This window comes from Bubalus bubalis, chromosome 4 (genome assembly GCF_019923935.1).
Source record: "Bubalus bubalis isolate 160015118507 breed Murrah chromosome 4, NDDB_SH_1, whole genome shotgun sequence".
NCBI classification, from domain to species: Eukaryota; Metazoa; Chordata; class Mammalia; order Artiodactyla; family Bovidae; genus Bubalus; species Bubalus bubalis.
The window spans coordinates 75,514,231-75,537,011 of NC_059160.1; the positions used below are offsets into that span (position 1 = coordinate 75,514,231).

The window sequence follows — 22,781 nt, forward strand, 5'->3', positions numbered from 1 at the left end:
AGTCTGCAGAGAGACGAGAGCCTTGAAGATGAGGTGCATAGTGGCTGGTCATCGGAAGTTGACAGCAACCAACTGAGAGGATCATCGAAGCCGATCCTCTCCCAACTATATGAGAAGATACTGAAGAACTCAACGTCGACCATTCTACAGCCGTGTGGCATTTGAAGTAAATTGGAAAGGTGAAAAAGCTCGATAAGTGGATGCTTCATGAGCTGACCACAAATCAAAAAAATCATTCTTTTGAAGTGTCATCTTCCTCTTATTCCTCACAATAATGAACCATTTCTCGATTGGATTGTGATATGTAAAGAATGTGTATGACAACTAGTGATTACCAGCTCAATGGCTGGACCAACAAGAAGCTCCAAAGCACTTTCCAAAGCCAAACTTGCACCAAAAAAGGTCATGGTCACTGTTTAGTGGTCTGCTGCTGGTCTGATCCCCTACAGCTTTTTGAATCCTGGTGAAACCATTACATCTGAGGAGTAGGCTCAGCAAATTGATGAGATGCACTGAAAACTGCAATGCCTGTAGCTGGCACTGGTCAACAGAAAGGGCCCAATTCTTCTACACAAGGCCCAACTGCATGTCTCACAACCAGTGCTTCAAAAGTTGAATGAATTGGGTTACGAAGTTTTGCCTCATCTACCATATTCATCTGACCTCTCTCCAACTAACTACCACTTCTTCAAGCATCTCAACAACTTTTTGCAGGGAAACAATATCACAACCAGCAGGAGTCAGAAAATGCTTTCCTTAAGTTTATGGAATCCCAAAGCATGGATTTTTATGCTATAGGAATAAACAAACTTATTTCTCATTGGCAAAAATGTATTGATTGTAATGGTTCCTATTTTGATTAAAAAAAATGTGTTCGAGCCTAGTTATAATGATTTAAAATTCATGGTCTGAACTGCAATTACTTTTATACCAACCTATTAGCACAGGGAACTCTACTCAGTGCTCTGTGGTGACCCAAATGGGAAGCAAATCCAAAAAAGAGGGAATATATGTATACATAGAGCTGATTCACTTTGCTGTAGAGCAGAAACTAACACAACATTGTAAAACAACTATACTCCAATAAAAATTAATTTAAAAAGTAAGAAAAAAACCCAGGAAACCACTGTCAATTCTTTATCCTTCACTGTGTATGAGGGCAGCATTCAGTGCCCCAGATGCTGCTTGCAGTACACTCTCACCCTGCCCCTTGCTCCAGTCTGTTTTCTCCATTCATTTTACCAAGAATTCCTACCCTGTCACCTGTCTGCCTGGGAATAGTCAAAGCTTTGTCCAATTATCAGCTTCCCTGATGAACCTTTCTTGACTTTCCCAAGCACCCTGGATACCAGGCTTTTCAACATTTACAGCCCTGTTATGGTACTCTTCCCGTTAAGGTGACCAGGTATAAGGCCCCAGCCCTAGTTCCTAAAGAGAAAGGTCCGGGTTCTTTGCAGCCTCCTGCCAAGGTTCTGATAGACAACAGGAGGGCAATAAATCAGTTGTTGACTGAATGAATTACTGGAAGACACATTTGGATTATTAACCCAAATCTATCAGTTACCAAGACACAATTTTGGATCAGTTCCTTCATCTATGAAATCGGTTTGTTCTCAGCTCTAAGATAGGCATGTAAATAACTTAGAGCTTTTGTATAGCTTAAGTGAGGAAAATCTGCAAAGGGCCTAGCAGAGCGCCTGGCACATGACAGGTACTCAGTAAACAGCAGCTGCAGGTCTTTCATTTTCTCATCCTCGCTGCTCCTACTCAATAACTTGCTAGAAAATGAGACCAAGATTAAGTTCCCTCTCTGTGCTGCTACACAACACTTGAAAAGTTTGAGTGGTTGTAGAGTTGACTCGTAAACAACACAAGGGTCAGGGGTGCCAAGCCTCTGAACAATCAAAAGTCCTGTTTGTAATTTAGTCAGTCCTTTGTATCTGTGGCTCCTCAGAGGATTCAACCAACTGCAGATCATGTAGTCGGTAGTATTTACTATTAAAAAAAAATCCACAGTTGACCCACGCAGTCCAAGCTCATGATATTCAAGGGTCAACTCTATTTCATGATAACTCCAATATTGTTTTAAAATAGAAAGTGTTTCTATCTTGTGCATGGTTGGTAGGCACATACCTTGGTACAGCCACTATAAAAAATGGTATGGAGTTCCCCCTCCACCCCACCCCCCAAAATTAAAATTATATCTACCATGAAGAAAAAGTAAAGTGAAAGTGTTATTCACTCAGTCAGGTCCAACTCTTTTGTGACCCCATGGGCTCTAGCCTGCCAGCCTCCTCTGTTTGTGGGGATTCTCCAGGCAAGAATACTGGAGTGGGTTGCCAGGGACTGAACCCAGGTCTCCTGCATTGCGGGTAGATTCTTTACTGTCTGAGTCACAGGGAAGCCCCAATAACTACCGTATCACCCAGCAATTCCACTTCTGGGTATTTACTTGAAGGAAACAGAATCAGTATCTCCAAGAGGTATCTTCACCCCCAAGTTCAAACAGTAGTAGTCATAATAGCTAAAACATGGAAACAACTTAAACGTCCACAGATGGATGAATGATAGAGAAAATGTGGTATGCACATAGCATGGAATTTTATTCAGCCATAAATGAGCAGGAAATCTTGCCACCTGTGGCAGCATGGAGGAAATGAGGGCATTATGCTAAGTGAACTAAGACACAGCTATGATCTGACTTACATGTGGAATCTGAAAAAGCTGGACTCACAGAAACAGAGTGGATTGGTGGTTGCCAGAGGCTGGGAAGCAGGGGAAATGGGGAGGAGTTGATCAAGGGAAACAAACTTCCAGTTATAAATTCTGGGGACTTAACAGACAGTACAATGATTACAGGCTTTTCCGATGGCTCAGCAATAAAGAATCCATCTGCAATACAGGAGATCTGGGTTCAATCCTTGGGTCAGGAAGATCCCCTGGAGTAGGAAATGGCAACCCACTCCAGTATTCTTGCCTGGAAAATTCCATGGACAGAGGAACCTGGTGGGTTACAGTCACATGGGGTTGCACAAAGAGTCAGACACAAGTCAGTGACTAACACACACAGTGACTATAGTGAACAATGCTGTATTATATGAAGTTGCTGAATGAATGATCAGACTTAAATATTCTCACCACCACCAAAACAAAATAGTATAAACGTGAGGAGGAGGAGATGTTAACTAATCTTTTTCTGATTTTACAGTTACATGTGTTTCAAATCATCACATCATGCAATTCAAACTTACATAAAATTATACATCAGTTATATCTCAATACAGTTGGGAAAAAAATTTTAAGTATCTATTCCTAGGTATTCTAACATTTCTCTCTGAATTCTAGATTTAATTATTATTAAATACTTTCAGTATATAAGTCTGGCATAACTATAACTTGTCTCCAAAATGACCGATTAAAAAAAAAAATCTGTGTGTGATCTGTGCTCTGTGAGGGCAAAAAAGACACTATGTGCAATGCATCATTAAAATGCTTCTAGCTAAGTTGTATGATTAAAAATAAATGATCTTTTAGATTTAAATGAATAATCAGACCCAAATATGGTATTTAAATCAGAACTCTTTATGCTGATTAGTTCTGATGAACTATTCTTATTTTTGTAGGTTTAATATTATGCTTTGCTGGTGCTCTGGTTTATTGACCCTGGCGTATTTCTATTTTCTCACTATTTTTCTTATTCCAGACATGGCTGTTGGACTTTACTTCTTAAAGAGAATCTTTATTGTAATGCAAAATGAACTGTAAAATAATCAGAAATTTTCTGCTTAAGAAAGCAAACTTATCAGGCAGGAGTCTCTAGGATGATGACGACTCCCTTTGGGTGAAGCATGAAGTCTTTCACAAGGTAGGCTAGGTCTTCCACAATCTGCCCATCTTGCCTCCTCTCACCCCTTCATGCTGTCCTCTCCAGCCACATTCAACTTTTGCTCCACAAGGTCCATATGCCCCTTCACCACCAGACCTTTGAACACACTATTTATGGCCTTAACTTCCACCTTTCACCTAACTCACTTCTATCCTTCAGTTCCTCTGCCATTGAGTCCCCCAAGGTGAATCCCATCTGCATTCATTAGGATGTCTCTTCCTTCCCTTTCACCTCTCAGATCATCAGCTCCATCAGGCCAGGGGCCACATTTGACTTCTTACCTCTATATTTTTATCCCAGCACATGTCACAAACTATATTAAGCATTTGGTACATGTTTGCTGAATAAATTGAATGAATCTGTCTAGAGATAGAGAATAATTAACGCAACTTTGGGATCTATCACTTAACTTTACGGCTGTGAGACTTCACTTATAACTGCATCCAACATGGTTGGCCAGGACCTCTGCAAGGAAAGAATTGACATAGCTGGTCTATTTTACTCCCTCCTTGCTTATCTCTAGAACACTTAAACTCATCATAGTGCCCTTAACCAAATTCTGAGCACTACTCCTTCAATGTTCTCTAATTAATGATGCTATTCTGTACCCGCAAGACAAAGGGTCAGTATATACCAGGCCTAAAGCATTGTTTAAAGTAAACAGTAATATTCATAATGGGTACCTGGTACTTAGTGTGGGTATGTGTCCTGGCTGGTCACGATAGTCATGTGACCAGCTCCTGTGAAGAACTCTGGGCCTCTAATACTCGAGTGGGCTTCTGTGAGTGGAGACAGACTTCAGGTTGGAGAGAAGCATGCATCTGTGCAACCCTCACTGAAAACAGGTAAGCCCATGCTGACTTCTCTAGTCGTTGCTGCTGCTGCTGCTGCTAAGTCACTTCAGTCGTGTCCGACTCTGTGCGACCCCATAGATGTCAGAACACCAGGCTCCGCCGTCCCTGGGATTCTCCAGGCAAAATGTATCATTATTCTGCTGTGCCTGCACTGTGTCTTTTGCTTCATTAATCCTGGCTATGAGTATGACTTTGTAGAGTCACAGGTCCTTTGGCAATTTACTAGTGGGTGGTCATGGGACCCCAAGATAGCCTACTTCTTGAACTGCTGCCCTTTCAAGATGTCTATGATACTGCTTTTCATCTTTTTGCTACTTTGTTGCTGATTTTTTTCCTATCTCCCTTGCTTTTTTTTCCTATCTCCCTTGCTGGCTTCTATCTCTATCAGATTCAAAAGATTACAGTATCCTATAGCTCTATTCTGGCCCTCTTTTAACTCTATTCTCGTTAGATTTTTTTTTTTTTAATCACATAGGTGTCAATGCCATCTACATGTTGATGAACCTCAAGTTTATTTCTATAGTCAAAACTTTCCTCCAAACTCCACCTATACACCTGTCTACTGGACATTCCCACTGGTATCTTTTAAGGATTTCAAATTTCTAAAAACTGTCTAAATCAGAGCTCTTTGTTTCAACCAAAACTTGTCCTTTTCTAGTGTTTTCTATCTTGGTAAATAATACCTCAGACACTCAGTTGCCCAAGCTGGAAACCTGAAAGTCATCCTGGATCTTTTATTGTTCCCTGATCCCTGCCCACTCTCTTCCAATCCATTAGCAAGTAGTGTTGGTTTTATTTCCAAAGCAAATCTCTCATCCCTACACTTCTCTCCATTTCTAATACAGCATCTTCATCCAAAACACCACCATTAACCGGTGCCTGGATTATTATAACTCAATTATTTTCCCTCCGTCTATGCTTTCCCCTTTCTAATTAACTCTCTACTCATCAGAGAGCAGCAGAGGATGAGATGGTTAGATAGCACCACTGACTCAATGGATATGAATCTGAGCAAACTCCAGGAGATAGTGAAAGACAGGGAAGGCTGGCGTGCTCTAGTTCATGGGGTTGCAAAGAATCAGACATGACGTAGCGACTGAAGGACATCAACAGCAGCCGAAGTCACAATGTTTCTAAACCCACATCAGATGCCATCATTTTGATTAAAACCATTCATAGTTTCCTGTTATTATCAGAAGAGCATTCAAGCTCTCCTTCTTTGGATTGGTGTGCCGGGCACTCTATGGACTGTCCCCTGCACCCCTCTCCAGCCACGCCCACTACATTCCCCCCCCCTGCTCGCTGTGCTCCGGCGCCACTGGCCTCGTTTCTGTTCTTGGAATACAGCCGACTCCTCTACCCTCAAAACCTCCTCACTCTCTGCCCACCCCCACACTGTGAGCTAGAGTGTGCTGCTGAATCTGAAGACAGTCTGTACATTTAGAAGTATACGTTCCTAAAACTCAGGAGATGACCAGGCCCAACTAAATGCTTGTTAAGGCTAGAATGTGGTATTTCCAAACTTGTCTGTTTTTTTCATAAACAGAAAGGAATTTACTGGTAACAAATGATAACCCTGCCAGGCTTATCTCTAGGACAGCAAGATTATTCAGTCTCTAAGAGTAAGTGTGTTCCTCAACTGAGCAACCTGCATCTCAGCTTTAATTCCACACACATTTGGTATTATTGGTGGTAGTTTGGTGGTTTAGTTGCTAAGTTGTGTCCGACTCTTGCGACCCCATGGGCTACAGCCCTCGAGGTTCCTCTGTCAATGGGATTCTCCAGGCAAGAATACTGGAGTGGGTTGCCATTTGGTATTATTACCAAGGTGCAAATATATTTAATTATTAAAATAATGGGGAAACTTCTGTGGAAGTGCTCCATGTTAAAATGATCTATACTCTCCACACATCCCCACTCTCTATGCTGTTTACTTTCACAAGAGTAAACAGGCCCCGTAAAAGAATTTTAATGGATGGGCTTGACTGAGTTACCAACAATGAACAAGGGAATGAATATTTAATAGGGATTAAAAATCAAAGATGCTTTCAACCTTCAATCTGTCGACCTCTGTATTTCCCAAACCTGTACATCTTAAATCTGTAAAGCATTGCTGAGTTTGGAAGAAAAAAAAAAAGACTCTTAAAATTAAGGGATTCCAAGTACCTGCTTAACATTGTGTGTGTGGCGGGGGTGAAGAGGGCTTCATCACACGGTCCTTTTCTCTCTCTTTTTTTTTACATTCTCTAAATATACTTGAATTATTTTTGCACTGTTCAAATAAAACCAGGGATATTTACTTAAACTCTTGTTAATGGAAAGGGGTCTGTGTGTGTATCTCTTGTATTTACTCTTTTAACACATTTGGTTAGTATCTGGGGGGCTGAGGGGAGAGGGGGACAAAACCCCTTTAGGTTGACAGTGAACAGTTCAGTCATCCCCTTTACTGCGTGAAGGACACTAACGTCCCTATTGCCTCCTCCTACACGCCAGTAACTCACTGTGAGTCCTCCATTACCACTCCAAGTTATCATGCTATTTTACTGTAGTTTGAGCAAAATACTTTATATGGCCAGAAAACAATTCATTTTCTTGACACTTATGGGTACATACTACATACTATATAACGTTGCATAAAGTTACATATAGTATGTGTAACTACATAAATGTCTATAAAAGTACACATAAAAATAAACATCTTATATACATACACATAGCATACTATATACTATACTGTATAAAAGTGTATTTACATTCAAGTTTCCTTTACAATGCATGGAAAAACTCTTCAGCTGTGATCCTCAGAGCGCCTGTCACATACAATCGGCGCATATTTGGAACTATGATACACAGATGAACAAAAGCCCTGCCCTCCAGGTGCAATATAGACAGAGGGGCTGGAAGATGCTCAGGAAGAGTCTACCTCTGCTCAAGCGTCTAGAAAAACGCTCCGAGGAGGAGACAACACTTTGAATTCAGCTCAATCAACGGAATAAATGATCGAGTGGTCCCCAACACCCATTCCTGCTCTGAAAATGCGGCAGTGTGCTCAGCGTCCACCCGACGACATTCCTAGTACTCCTGTGCACGCTGTTGGGAAGGGGCGCTCAGTTACGTGTCGGGAGGACTGTCAGCTCAGGTGACTGTGGTTGTGCTCCTTAGTGTGCTTCTAGTTCCCTCAGAGATTTCTATCCGAGCAATTTTTAAAAACTGCGTAAACAACTCCCTGAAAGCTCTTTGTTTATACAGATTGCAGGTTTGCTTTCTTCTCCCAGACTTTGGGACAGTGCCTGCATATTTGAAGGGTTTACCCTGTTGTTAATGCCTTTATACCCCACCATGAAGGCTGTTATCTTCAGGAAGCTCTTCGGAGGTTCAGAAGCCTGAGGAGCCTGAGTCTGAGGAGCCAGTTTGAAGCCAACTTGTTTGAAGTTGGTGGCATTTTTGTGATGCTGTGGAGATTAAACCTCCAGTTGAGCTTTTGATAAAGTTATGTATGTGAAAGGCCACAGACCAGAAAATGTGCACTTTTAACCATCTGACATGCAGCAGTCCTTACAAAACAGGCATGAGAAAACATTTTTAATGTGGAACTTATGTCTGTTTTTGTATTTTTTATTTAATGTTTATTTGCACACAAACTCAAATAAGGATTTCCTACCTTCTCAGCAAACTACTATCTTATATTGCATTGAATGACTACAGAGCTAGAAAGAATATCAATTGCTTTAAATCACTCGATAGGAAGTTCTGATTTAATCTCTTTCCATTAACCCAAATGCATGTTGGTATTTGATATAATCTTTAAAAATTTAACTTTTTTGTAATAACCTATAAGGGAAAAGAATCTGAAATATATATACACACACACATATTTTATGTATATAGAAACTAAATCACTTGGCTGTACACCTGAAATATAACATTGTAAATCAACTATACTTCCTTTTTTTTTACTGTAATATTCTTATCTTACTTTCTGACTTTGTATTCTTTGAGAAAGGGACACTCTAAATGCACAAAATAAAGGAAGGAAACAGGGTGAACAGCAGTTAGTTCTCAACTCTAGATTCTGTTTGTCACTGTGGTGCTACCTCCAGACACACAGTTTTTTGGTTAAGAACAGAAACCAAATACCTTTTGGACGCTGGCTACACAAACCTGAAGAGGGTCCTTATCAGCTCTCTGCATCTGTGGTTTTAGACCAACAGTTCCAAACCCCATCAGTCGGTGCCTCTTTTCACACCCAATATTTCACAACTCTTCCTTTATTTACTATGCTGGCATAAAATTCACAGAAAATATTTGCCTAGGTAATTTCAAAAAGATTTATATATCAAGGGAAAAAAAGAAAGCAATTTATAATAAAACATGTTATCAATATGTAAATATTTGGGCACCGTCCACTAAAGGACACAATGAAAAAGATGCTTGTATCAATTCTTGAGACTCACAGTGAAGGCATTTATTACAAATGCAGACTGATACAGCTGTGTGCCCACTGGTGTCAGGATTTTATGTGAAATATCTCAAAATCAAGTTCAGAGAAAAACATAATAAAATTTTCCTCGATTTACCTATAGTTACCTTCCTGGAAAGCTTGTTACATATTAATATTGTGAAGGAAAATATTTTGCATTTATAAATAAAAGAATTGGTTTTAGGTTCAGATGATGGTAAGCTTGTCTTTCACTTATGGAAGACATTAGAAAGTATGGGGGACGATTTTTCACTATGCATGACAATTCTGTGTATTGTTAACAACACCAGGGGGGTGCATTATCAGCAAGGTCCCCCATCCAAAGACTTCAAGGTTATGGCCTAAACCGCCCCTCAATTTTCAAATTTTCCCCCTAGGGGGCGGTACTGCTCTTAATGAGAAACACTATTATCAACTTCAGAGATGGCATTTAGGTGGGTGGGTGTCCCCAAAGTGTGCAAACCAGAACTTCAGCCTTCTCCTTTTGCCTCATAATCAAACAGTTTTGGCATAAAGAAAAAAATTAAGTCTACACAAAAATATGGAATTCACACTGCTTTGGATGAAAGTGCAAATACTGACAGGGGGTCAAGGAGTTCTACAGAATATCACTCAGCACAAAAAGCATTTAAAACAGGCCTTTCCTTGGATGATAGAGTATGCTTGTCTACTTTTTCAGAATCATAGGGATCGGGGCAAGGGGAGAGGCAAGGATGTGTGGGGGAGGGGAAAGGGACAAAAAGAGAGAAAAGGTAACAGGAGAAACTTTTCTCTTCAGCAAAGTGCTTTTAAGGGTTCACTATTGGGCAAGGCAGACTTTGGTTCCAATCACTCCTCTGTCATTTACTGACTATGGATGATTCATTCAATCTCAATTCTTCCCATGTGAATTGAAGGGTAATAATGGTATTTCACACTCTTGCTAGAGTGATTAGGTGAGGTGTATGTGTAAAGTGCTAGGTAAAGAGTAAAATTCAATTAATGTCGGCTGTCACTATCCTTTAAGTTTCAAATGGCCCTAGAGTATTGGTGTTTGGATATATTTGAGATTTGGAACAAAAATTGTTCCTAGACACAAGAAGCAGAGTAAAATTCTGTTATTTTTTGGATATTCTATCTCATCCTCTTCAAATATCATCCTACAAATATGGTGGAAATCTAAATCATTTCCTTGTAAGAAAAAAAAAAAAAAGCAGTGTCTTTAAGAAACTGAGTGGTTATAAAACAAGGCTGATATTCCTAAGATGTTTCAGAAAAGGACCTTACATTTCAAGTTAAAGAAGGGGAAAGGCTAACTCAATGTAATCTGAAATCACAAACATGTATATTACAGCTGAAATTCCTAGATTTTAATGGTCTTCTTGGTATTTAGTCCTCAATATGTCAATATTTACATCACAAAAAGCATTTTATGCAGGATCTCAAGCAAACTGGCTGTCCAATCACATTTGGGAAATGAACAGAGTGACAGAAAACTGAACATCGTGCAAAAGTCTTAAATACAATGTTCTTTTCCGAGGGTAAATTGCTAGTCAAAATCTAGTCAAAGGTAGTAGACAATGAGAGATAGTAGTAGTCAAGGGTAGTAGGCAATGAGAGATCTGCATACATAAACACAGTGCATGCCTCTTTGGGGCTGGAATCTAAGCCAATTCTAGGAAGATTTTTGAGCATATGCAATGTTATGAAGATTCCTGGCAGAGAAATTCAATAAAATATCTGTTGAATGAATATAGGACAGTGAGAGTTCGTGAGGTAAATGCATGAGAAGTAAATTCTCCTTTATACTTTAAACAATCATGAAAAAATCATGGTACAGTGATCTTTCATCATCATCATCAAAACAGTCAGCATATCTACTGTCTTAGCAAATGTTAAAGTAAACAATATTGTTAACTACAGGCACTCCACCGTACAGTAGATCCCTAGGACATATTCATCCTGATGACCAAACCCTGTACCCTTTGACAAATACTACAGAAATCTTTAAAGCCACTAATGCCTGATTTATCACTGATATAAGATTTAGAAGAGTTAAGCATACATTTCTTGTGCGATTATCAAATCAATACACTCTTAGGAAATAAGTTTGGTTACATGTATCAACATAAAACTGCTTTAAGTGTTGGTAATTTCCTTTTTGGAAATGTATCCTCAATAGCAGTTCTTATCCTGAACGACAGTGCTTACGTAATACTTTGCCATGATCCAGAACGTATTCTAACCACCCAGGGTCACACTGCTACAAAATAGAGAATCTGGAATTTGAACTTGGGCCTTGTGGTTACCAAGCCTGTGTGCACTCTGACAACTTTAGTTGTCTTAGCTACAAAGATGTTCTCTATGGCATTAAATTTTTTTTATTAATTTATTTTTAATTGAAGGATAATTGCTTTACAATATTGTGTTGGTTTCTGCCATACATCAACATGAATCAGTCATAGGTCTACCCATGTCCCCTCCCTTTTGAACCTCCATTTTTTTTTTAATAACAGGAAAAGTTTAGAAACAAACTAAATGTTCATCAGTGGGGTCTAAGTTAAATAAACAATAGTACATCCATTGATAGGACACGTAGCAGGCATTAAAAGCTAAGTTTTAGAAATATGTTTGCACAGGCAAGCAAGTCATTTAACTCAGTGGGAGGGGAGAAAGACACAAAGGGCATATAGTCTTTCAAGTTTACTACATGTTTCCTTTGGATGGTGAGATTTTAATTTTCTTCTTGGTGCTTTGTTATAACTTCCCAAATGTCTAAATGAACTTCAGTTCCTTTTGTACTCAGAAAAAAAATTGCTCATAATAAATTTCTGTCCAGATCAGCACAGCCCAAAATGCAGTGCAAGTCATATGTAATTTAAAATGTTTTAGAAACCACAACCATGTTAACAAAATTAAAACCAGGTGAAGTTAATTTTTAAATGTCTTATTTCACCTATATATTTAAAATATTACATTTTAACAAGGAATCAGTATAAAATATTAATGGACTACTTTACTTTTTGGTATTAAAATCTTCAGAGTCACTTTTAGCTCATCTTAATTTGGTCTGGTCACATTTCAACTGCTCAATAGACAAGTGGCAACTGACTACTGTGCTGGATCTTGGCAGAAGCTTTATTTTCAGATCAAATGTGCCCAAAACATGACTCTGAAACCCTCCACTAACTATCACAATCTCCATGCAACCACATCTATGTGGAACTGCTTCCTTGATGAGAAAGATGTGCTTGAGACCTAATACTTGTCAGCTGTGTGATCTTCAGCAAGTTAATTGACTTATCTGTACCTCACTGGACCCATTCTGTAAATGACGTTAATGCCTACTTTGAGATGTTGAGATTTAAAAAACGTATTAAAACACCCAACACGTGGAAAGCACTTTATAACATTGTTATCTAATCCTTGACCTTTGCAACCTTCCTTATTCAGATAAAGGTTAGGCTTAGCAAGAGGCAAGACAAGATTCTTAGAATAGATGTAGGAAACCTTATTTAAAATGGTCCTAGAACTAATTTGAGGGGATGTGAAGAGAAAAGCTGGGGAGTCTATTGATACAACAAATACATTTGTATTTTAAAGGGGGCTATCTGATGGCAGGACACAAATGGCACACTTTTCTGCTTGCTTCACAAGACTTTCCTTTGGCAAATATTCAAGCCACTAAACAAACATAAAAAATCACTGAATATGTGCCAAACACACTCGACAAAGGGACTTAGGAATAATTAAAAAGATAGGAGAAGATAATTATAGTATTGTGATGATGATTTTTGCCATACATCAACATGAATCAGTCACAGGTATAATGTGTTCCCCCATTCTGAACCCCGCTTCTATCCCCTCCCCACCCCTATCCCCCTGGGTTGTCCCAGAGCACTGGCTTTGGGTGCCCTGCTTCATGAATCAAATTTGCACTGATCATCTATTTTACATACAGTAATATACATGTTTCAACACTATTCTCTCAAATCATCCCACCCTCTCCTTGTCCTACAGAGCCCAAGTCTGTTCTTTATATCTGTGTCTCTTGCTGCCCTGTATGTAGGACTGTCATGACCATCTTTATAAATTCCAAATATATGTGTTAATATATAGTATTTGTGTTTCTCTTTCTGACCTGCTTCACTCTGTATAATAGACTCCAGTTTCATCCACCACATTAAAGTTGACTCAAATGTGTTATTTTTTTTATAGCTGAGTAATATTCCATTGTGTATATGTACCACAGCTTGCTTATCCATTCATCTGCTGATGGACATCTAGGTTGCTTCCATGTCCTCAGAGTTCAGTTCAGTCGCTCAGTCGTGTCCGACTTTTTGTTCCATGTCCTAGCTATTGTAAATAGTGCTGCAATGAACATTGGGGTATATGTGTCTCTTTCAATTCTGGCTTCCTCAGTGTGTATGCCCAGCAGTGGGATTGCTGGGTCATACAGTAGTTCTAATCTCTACACTCTTCTCCACAGTGGCTGTACCAGTTTGCATTCCCACCAACAGTATAAGAGGGTGCCCTTTTCTGCACACCCTCTCCAGTATTGTTTGTAGACTTTTTGATGACAGCCGTTCTGATTGGTGTGAGATGGTACCTCATTGTGGTTTTGATTTGCATTTCTCTAATGATGAATGACGTTGTGTGCAGAGCTTTTGTGTAGGTTTCAAACATTTCAAAATTAAAAACTGAAAAAATAATCAATTATAATAGAAGGGCATTAATCATGACATGCATTTTTTTTGGCATCACTCTTTATAACAGAGGCCACCAGAAACTATATAGATGGCTCAAAGATGACTAAGAAATTAACATAATCAACATAAAATATTATATAGCAACCAATTCACACTATAGCAAACCATTCAATTCATAGAAATACGTAATGAAATAATATGAACTGGGAGAAAGAAAGCAGACTATAATCCATAATCACAGCAGTGATAATACATGTGACAGGCATTTACAAAAGCTAAAAATAAATTGGCAAGGTAGAAATATTACTTTCCCTTCTAGGTAGGTTGTCCACATTCATAATAAAAAAAGAAAAATAAATAACACATATGGTAAATCATGTTTGCTAAGTAAGCATCTTACATCCGAGGGCAAGATGGCCAGGGAAAACTGTCCATCTAGCAAAAAGAGTACCAACAACCATGCAAGGATGCCCTGGCAACCAGCTCCCAGTTACCAGTGTACAGTTTAACCTCCTGCTCGGAACCCAATAGCAGATTTGGGACTTTTCTTAATCAGAGTAATTATTCAGAGCATACTCAATACAAACTTTTGACCTAAACTAGCATCATTGTATTTTTTACATGATAATTCCCCAGTCCTTTAACTATAAGAGTGCACACAGGTAAAAACAATTAAAGCTTGCTGGCTGTCATTATTGCTATAGTCTGATAGCATGCAGGGTAGATCAAAATAGCGGGCTGACATTGAGCGAGAGTCCCTGATTTTCTTGCACAAGCACTTTGTGCTTGAAAAAAGAAAAGCTAACTCACTTAGTACTTAAAAATTAACAACATTCACATTGCCTTGTGGTTTAAATGATGACTGAACAATAACTCAAGTCAGCTGTGCTCTGTATTTCCTTTATTGATATAATTAGTATTCTGAGATCTTTTAAAGTTGCTCTTCTTTACCCCTGGGGAAAACAATTTCAAAAGGCTATATATGTATGCTGATTCAAGATATGCTTTCTCATACATTCAATCTCTATAATTTTGAATTATAGAGCTATATAGAATAATTCTGGCACCAACTCTTTAGCAATGCTGTTTAAAAACAAAGATGCCATTACACACAAGCCTAGGATTTTTCTGTTGCATTGCATATAAGCAAACTTATGGAACACTGCTTACAATATAAACCACGGCCTTAAGTTTTTGGGAAATGATTACTTCAGAATATGGTGATTAAGAGACTCCCAAATTGGCTGAAAAACACAGAGCTAAAATTCAGTTGGGGTTGAAACACACCTTATAAAGAGTTGAGATCCAAGAGACTCGTGCACAGATCTTTGATTTACCATTCATTTTGCAGGACTTAAAACCAAAAGAACAGATTTGCAGATTGTTAAAGTATTATTCTGGTGTGGAAAAAAAAAAAAAAGAGTTGAGATCCAAATTACATACACTTGACAAAGCTTAAAAGTATTAAGTCAACTGGTATGTTTTGGGGGAAGTACCAATATAAGATTAATAATACGTGGTAAAATTATTTGTCTTTTCCCCCAAATATTTAAGCCTTGAAGCAGAATGATCTGCGTGCCAATCCTGGTTATAAAACTCACTCATGATCTGGGGTGTTCTTGGGCAAAATACTCATTTTACTATGATTCAGTTTTCCTATCTACTAAAAAAGAATTAATATAATTTATATGTTTATACTCAATAAATGGCTTCCAAATTAAAATAAAGTATTTTAAAAATGAGCATGAAAATACTAGGAGCAATACCAGTCACTGCTATGGTACACTTATTATTCAGCAATTGTCTTATTCCAATGAATAATTTTTAAAACAGCCTTTTAATCAGTACGAGTCACTTTTTTTTTTTTACATAACTTTAAGCCATAGGGCTAATTATACATGATATAGAAATCTCACCAACAGAACTGCACTATTTCGATTTAAAAGAGACTTGCAGACAGGATCCTAACAGTCTGAATCATATTTAAAGAAGCCATCAAAAAGGGAAACTTGAGATGGGTAATCAGACTTCCTTTGCAAAAGTTTATCTAGAAAACTAAAGACTAAAATATTCATTCCAAGAAATCTGTCTGCAAAATCCAAAATCAGAACGCCATTCACGCAAAGCACTCAATGACACCGAATGACAGCAGAGACATTTAGTAAAATTCAGATCTTAGTAGTCCCCTGACAAAAAGCAACGCAACACACAAGGAAGAAACAATCTACACGCGAGACAGTGATGGATTCGCCTGGAGCCCCTCTGAGTAGCTTCACAGAAAGGGGACAGGAAGCTAAGGTATATTTGATGAATGAAAGTGAGGACTAGGGGTTTTGGAAAGTACAGGAGACGCGCCCTACCTTGTACAGATTTCCCGATACTGTGTAAGTGAGTGATAGAACTGTAGTTTTGGGCAACATTCTTCAGAAACGCTTCCATCTCTGGCTGGTGGTGGTAGCTGAAGTCCAGGGCAGCTACCGCAGGCATCAGCAGCCCTAGCCAGAGGCGGGCGCAGTCCATGTTCTAGAGATGAATAAAAATAATAAAGCTGAGCAGATAAGGCAGGCGGTGGGGTGGAGGGAAAATGTGAATGCTACTAGCTCCCGCTCTGCTCTCTAGTATCAGATCTCCCGACACTAAAGCTCGCTGCTTCCGAAAGAGGTAAAAGTTGTAAGTAACACCTTCAGGAGTTAGCGTACCCAGAGCACCGGCAGCCCCAGGTGCCCACCATCCCGTAGCCCACCCAGCCCTTCCCCACGTCCCCACCGCCCGTCAGTCGCAGCAGCTGCGCCTGACCCCGCGCGCCCCAGGCCTCACCCCTGCCCAGGCGCACACCGCCGCCTGGCTGCAGCCGCTTCCCGAGACCAGACATTATAGCTGGGCCAGGGGGCGGGCGAGTTCAGGTCCCGCCCTCGACATCTAACTGACGTCGCTTTGGCCCACTCAGACACCGCGGGAGGCACTCCGGGGCGAGGTCTAGCCGGGCGACCCGGGCATCTCTGCCTGCTTCTCACCTGAGCCCGCCGGCGCCCACGCGGCGCGAGGATTCCAGGGCGCGGCGGCTTGTGCCGAGGCGTGGCAGAGCTTCCCGAAACCGAGTTACCTTGCGTGGTCTTAGTTTTTGCCGGCGCCCTAGGTTGGAAGTATCCTCACCTCTGCCACGGCTCCGTCCGATGTAGGGGTCCCCGGCGCTCCGCCCAACAGCTGCAGCAAGGGCTGGGACTGCTTCTCGCGTTGGGCGGTGCGGGCCGGCAAGCCCGGGGCTCACCTGGAACCCCAAGATTCGCTGTGAGTCCCGGGCCGCCGCAGCTGCAGGCGGGCTCTTACGCTCTTCGACTCGCCACGGCCAGGCTCTAAGACGCTCCAGGCGCCCCCAGCCCTGTGGTCGCGTGGCGTTTCAGAACGTGTGTTCAGAAGTTTTAAATGGATCTTGTGGAATCCAGGAAAATTTCCGACAAATATTTATAGTGTATGAAAGAAAGAGAAAGTCGTTCAGTCGTGTCCGACTCTTTGCGACCCCAAGGACACTATACAGTCCATGGAATTCTCCAAGCCAGAGTAAAGGAGTGTGTAGCCGTTCCCAACCCAGTAGGTCTCCCTCACTGTGGGCAGATTCTTTACCAGCTGAGCCACCAGGGAAGTTTGACTAAATCAAAGTTAAATTGAACACTGACAACCTGGAAATCATGTGTAAGAAGGCATCAGAGTCATCGTAATGTCGACGATCCCTCCACCAACGCTGCCCAGGTCAGTTTCAGGGCCTAAAATGCTTCTTTCTGGAAGGATGGAATGGTCTGTGTTTGCACTAGGGACAGCAAGGACTTGACCAAAACCTGAGAGGGTGTGTGGGGAGGGCAAACACCTCACACACCTCTTATACATTACCTATCAGGGTAACAGGAGACTTGTGCCAAGGGTCCAGTAAATGTAAAACGTTTGAAAAGCACTGATTTAGGATAACATTCTCCTTTAACAGACTAAAAACAGTAGAGCCAGGGCACTACCCCAGACGAATTAAACAGAATTTCTGAGGCCTGGGAATGTGAATGAAATGTGCCTTCCAGAGTTGAAAATTGCTAGTCACTCTTCTTTGTGATAGGTAGATACACCAAGCATTTAGGAACCTTCCCAGGAGGCAGAGTAGAGAGGTTTAAGAGCATCTAACCTGGGTTTCCGTCCTTACTCTGACACTCATTGGTTGTGTCAACTCACTGTACCTTAGTTTCCTAGTCTGTAAGATGGAAATGATAATTGTACTTACCTAAATAACTGGGAGATGTCTATTAAGTAAATAACCTAGTTTAATTCATAAATCTTTAAGCCAAATTTCTAAGAGTTGGAAAATCTTATGATGATGTTGTTGAGTTGCTGAGCGGACTCAAAAAAAAAAGTATGCAGCAGTTACTCTTCTGTTATTTCTACTGTATGACTTTAAGAAGTTCTTTGTTATTCATTCGTCAGAGGCCTGAAGGGAGGTGGAATAGGGTTGAGGAGATTAAATTTAGGCAAAATTACTGTAAAGAATGGGAAAGGGAACTGTCAAGGAACAAAGTGAAGGATTTCTGACCTGATGTTAAAAATCATACATTTGTTACAGAAGCAAGTGGCAGTTATGTGATTTCTTTTAGTGGTGACGTGGCTGGAGACTGGAGAAGATATGGCTTGGTCCATACTGGGATGGAGATTGCCAGGGTTCTTATTCCAGATAAACAAAGGAGTGAGGTATAGTTGAAATTGCTGTGCTTGGGGTTCATAGTAGGTAGGAAGAGAAGCAAATTCAGGAGAAAGCCAATCAGAGAAAGGAGGTAGGGAGAATAGGGATTTGGGGGCTGAAGGTCCAGAACCTAGCCACTCAAAGTATGGTCCAGACACCATTGACATCACCTGGGAGTTTGCTGGAAATGCAGAATCCTTTATTTCACTCCAAACCTACTGAATCAGAACATACATTTTAATAAGATTTCCAGATGATCCCTAAAGCGTCTGCCTGCGATGCAGAAGACCCAAGTTCGATCCCTGGGTTAGGAAGATCCCCTGGAGAAGGAAATGGCAACCCACTCCAGTACTCTTGCCTGGAAAATCCCATGGATGGAGAAGCCTGGTAGGCTAGAGGCCATGGGCAAAGAGTCAGACATGACTGAGCGACTTCACTTCACTTTACTTCACAGGTCAAAAAGGCTTAGTGTTAGAGTGTGAAAGATATGGAGGTACATAAGGTTGGCATAAAAGACTAAAACACTACAGTTAACACAGGTGATCTTTCTAAGCATGACACCACTATAGGTAAAACCATAATAAGGCAGATAATTTAACATCATAAAAACGTATACATTTTATTCAGGAAATCTCAAAGGTTACCAAAAAAATTGCAAACTGGAAGAATTGATAGACGTTACAAAATCAAGAATGGGCAAGGACATTAATAGGCAGTTCACCAAAGCAGTAATACAAATCGTCAATAAACATAGTAAAAGCTACTAACCTGAGTAGCAATCAAAGAATTACACATTAGAAGGGCAAATTAATACTTTGTTTTGCTTATTACCAAGAAAGATTAAAAAATTGATGGTACCTAGAAATGGACAGGATCTGGGAAAATGACATCCCTGCTATTTTAGTGGTATTATAAATTGCTACAATATTTCTGGGAGGAAATCTGGAGAATGGACGTTGAAATTTAAAATATGCTCTTCCTTGATAAAAACTTAAGCTATAGAAGTAGTTTGGAGAAGTGCTAAGTTTATATGTTAGGATATTTGTAAGCACCACTGTTTTTTAACTTTTTACTTTGTGTTGGGGTATAGCCGATTGACAATGTTGTGATAATTTCACAACAAAGGGACTACCCATACATATACATGTATCCATTCTCCCCAAACTCCCCTCCCATCCAGGCTTCTGTATAACATTGAGCCGAGTTTGTGAAAGCACCTGTTTTCAATCGTGACAAAGTAGATAAACAAAAACATGGCAGGTTGATTATATCAGTGGTTTTCAACTGGGGGGTTGATACTGGCCACAGGTGACATTTGGGAATAGGTGTGAAATATTTGATTGATTTGGGGTGGGGGAGGAGGACAGTGCTATTGGCATCTAGTGGGTAGAGGGCAGGAATGCTGCTAAACTGTCTTCAGTGACAACACAGCCTCCCACAACAAAGAATTTACTAGCCCCAAATTCTGGTGTTGAGATTGAGACACCTTGGGTTAGATAAAGAATATTATAGCCTTCAGTTCAGTCGCTCAGTCGTGTCCAGCTCTTTGCAACCCCATGGACTGCAGCATGCCAGGCTTCCCTGTCCATCACCAACTCCCAGAGCTTGCTCAAATTCATGTCCATTGAGTCAGTGATGCCATCCAACCATCTCATCCTCTGTCATCCCCTTCTCCTCCTGCCTTCAATCCTTCTCAGCATCAGGGTCTTTTCCAATGAGTCAGTTCTTTGCATGAGGTGGCCAAAGTATTGAAGTTTCAGCTTCAGCATCAGTCCTTCCAATGAATATTCAGAGCTGATTTCCTTTAGGATGGACTGGTTGGATCTCCTTGAAGCCTTACAATAAATTATTTTTCAGTCATATTAATGATGATGTGGGTCTGTATTTATTGGCTTGGAAAGATAAGTCATTGAGTGGCAAAAAGCAGATTGTGAAAGTAAATGAATAGTCAATTCCCACTTTGGAAAGCAAACAAACAAACAAAACTATTCCTAGTAAAAAGTTTAAAGGGTTACAAACTGCAGAGTGGTAAGCTTTGAGTTGCAAGGTTCTGATTTTTCTTTTAAAATCTTTCTGTATTTTCTGAAAACAATTTGCAGTTATACATGTGTTACTTCTTTTCATCAGAAAAACAATGAAGCCATTTTCACCTAAAAGAGCAAAAAGCACAGAAGTGTCAGAGATAAACAATTCTCAATGAAGACAAGATCTAAAACTTCTCTGGAGTGAATTACAGAAGTGAAGAAGGACATTGGAAATGGGATATTAAGGAATTTTAAAAGCTCGGGGAGCAGGTGGATGATTCTGTCATGGGACTCTGAAATTCCCTAAGAGAGTGGCAGGAATTAGAGCAGAAGGGAAGACTATAGTGACTATTTTTTTGTTGTCGTTGTTAAAGTTGTCACTAGGTCGTGTCCAGCTCTTTTGCAACCCCATGGACTGTAGCCCACTAGGCTCCTACGTCCATGGGATTTCCTGGGGAAGAATACTGGACTGGGTTATCATTTCCTTCTCCAGGGGATCTTCCCCACCCAGGGATGGAACCCCTGCCTCCTGCATTGGCAGGCATATTCTTTATCACTAAGCCACCAGAGAAGCCTGGTGACTAGTGACTATAGTCAGGGGTTAAATACCACAATAATTGTCAACAAGAATGGGCAGACCGGTGAAACTAGACTTTGTGACCTTCAATATTGCTTTTTCCTTCTTTCAAAAGTGTCACAAGAAAATATGAACAAGGTAAAGAAATATTTAAAATCTACAAATTCCACTTACCCAGTAACAGCAATTCTGAAAATAAATTTAGGCATTATGTAGTCCCCTAATGCTGCACGCTTGCTTCTGATATTTTGCCCTTATACACAGTAAATGGTCTTAGAACTAAATTTTTGAGCATATCCTTATTTCTTTAGGATCAGTTCTTAGACATGCAGTTTTAAATATTTGGCCAAACTGTATTCTGATAAAATGTCAAAAGTATAATTTCAAAATGTTCAAAAAATTCTCACACAGAGTAAAAATACAGAGTAAACATAGGTCAAGTTTTTATTTTTTTTTAAATAATTTTATTTATTTATTTATTCTTGGCTGTGCTGGGTCTTCTTTGCTACATGAGCTGTTCTCTAGTTGCAGTACGGGGACTTCTCACCTTGGTGGCTTCTGTTACGGAGCACATGCTCCGGGCACTCAGGGTCAGTAGCTGTGGCTCCCAGGCTCTAGAGCACAGACTCAGTAGTTGTGGCACACAGGCCTCGTTTGTTTCACGACACGTGGGATCCTCCCAGACCAGGGATAGAACCTGTGCCTCCTGCCTTGGCAGGTGGACTCCACAACTGAGCCACCAGGGAAGCCCTAGGTCAAGTTTTTCTTTTAGCTTATTATTGAAGAAGTCAGCAGGAAACAAAGCTGGTTCAAAGAAAGATATGGGAACTAATATTTTATATATATCAGTGTAAGAAAAAAAGAATATTGAAACCATTCTAAATTATTGCTAGATATAAATCTGATTAAATTCCTGCAGAGTAATAAACTATAACCTTTGGCACTATGTTCTCTACAGAGTAGAAATCATTTTCATCTATAAAGGACAAAAATTATTTGTATCTCTCTTAGACAAAAAAATTAGCTCTGGGACTTCCCTGGTGGTCTAGTGGTAAAGAATCCACCTGCTAATCCTGGGGACATGGGTTCAGTCCCCGGTCTGGGAAGATTCCACATGTCTTGGGACAACTAAGCCTGTGTACCACAACTGCTGAAGCCCTCTCGCCCTAGAGCCCATGTTCCACAACAAAAGAAGCCACTGCAAATAGAAGCCCACACACCAAAACTAGAGAGTAACGCTTGCTCACCACAACTAGAGAAAGCCCATGTGCAGCAAGAAGGACCCAGTGCAATGAAAAATAAATAAATAAATTGTGCTTAGTCACCCAGTTGTGTCCAACTCTTTGCAACACCCTGGACTGTAGCCTGCCAGGTTCCTCTGTCCATGGGCATTCTCCAGGCAAGAATACTGGAGTGGGTTGCCATGCCCTCCTTACATTAAAAAAAATGAGCATCTTACCAATTTTCTACAAGTTAACATTTAAATTTCTTTTTTTTAAAGACAAGTTTGGGTCTGTATCTATTAAAGAAATTGATCAATAACTAATAACCTTCTAAA

The 22,781-nt window shown here is 40.2% G+C and overlaps 1 protein-coding gene and 1 long non-coding RNA gene across 8 annotated transcripts in view; one reads left to right on the forward strand and one right to left on the reverse strand.

Annotated features, from left to right (window-relative positions):
* CPM (carboxypeptidase M) overlaps positions 1 to 17,043 on the reverse strand; it is a 70,991-nt gene extending 53,948 nt beyond the window's left edge. For 2 of the 7 annotated variants that reach the window (XM_044941600.2, XM_044941602.2), the window contains exons 1-2: positions 16,726 to 16,812; positions 16,269 to 16,431 (exon numbers count right to left, since the gene is read on the reverse strand). In XM_044941600.2, the coding sequence (XP_044797535.2) occupies positions 16,269 to 16,431; positions 16,726 to 16,780 (218 nt within the window). In that variant the 5' untranslated portion in view covers positions 16,781 to 16,812. Of the gene's footprint in view, positions 1 to 15,195; positions 15,306 to 16,268; positions 16,432 to 16,725; positions 16,813 to 16,922 lie in introns of those variants that run through there. The other 5 variants (XM_044941601.2, XM_025283940.3, XM_025283941.3 and 2 more) reach the window with 5 other exon arrangements.
* Positions 17,044 to 17,376: 333 nt separating this feature from the next.
* On the forward strand, positions 17,377 to 21,125 carry LOC123333275. The gene is made up of 3 exons (XR_006550534.1): positions 17,377 to 17,655; positions 18,537 to 18,630; positions 20,750 to 21,125. It is a non-coding gene; the product is annotated as an uncharacterized LOC123333275 (long non-coding RNA).
* Positions 21,126 to 22,781: the final 1,656 nt, after the last annotated feature.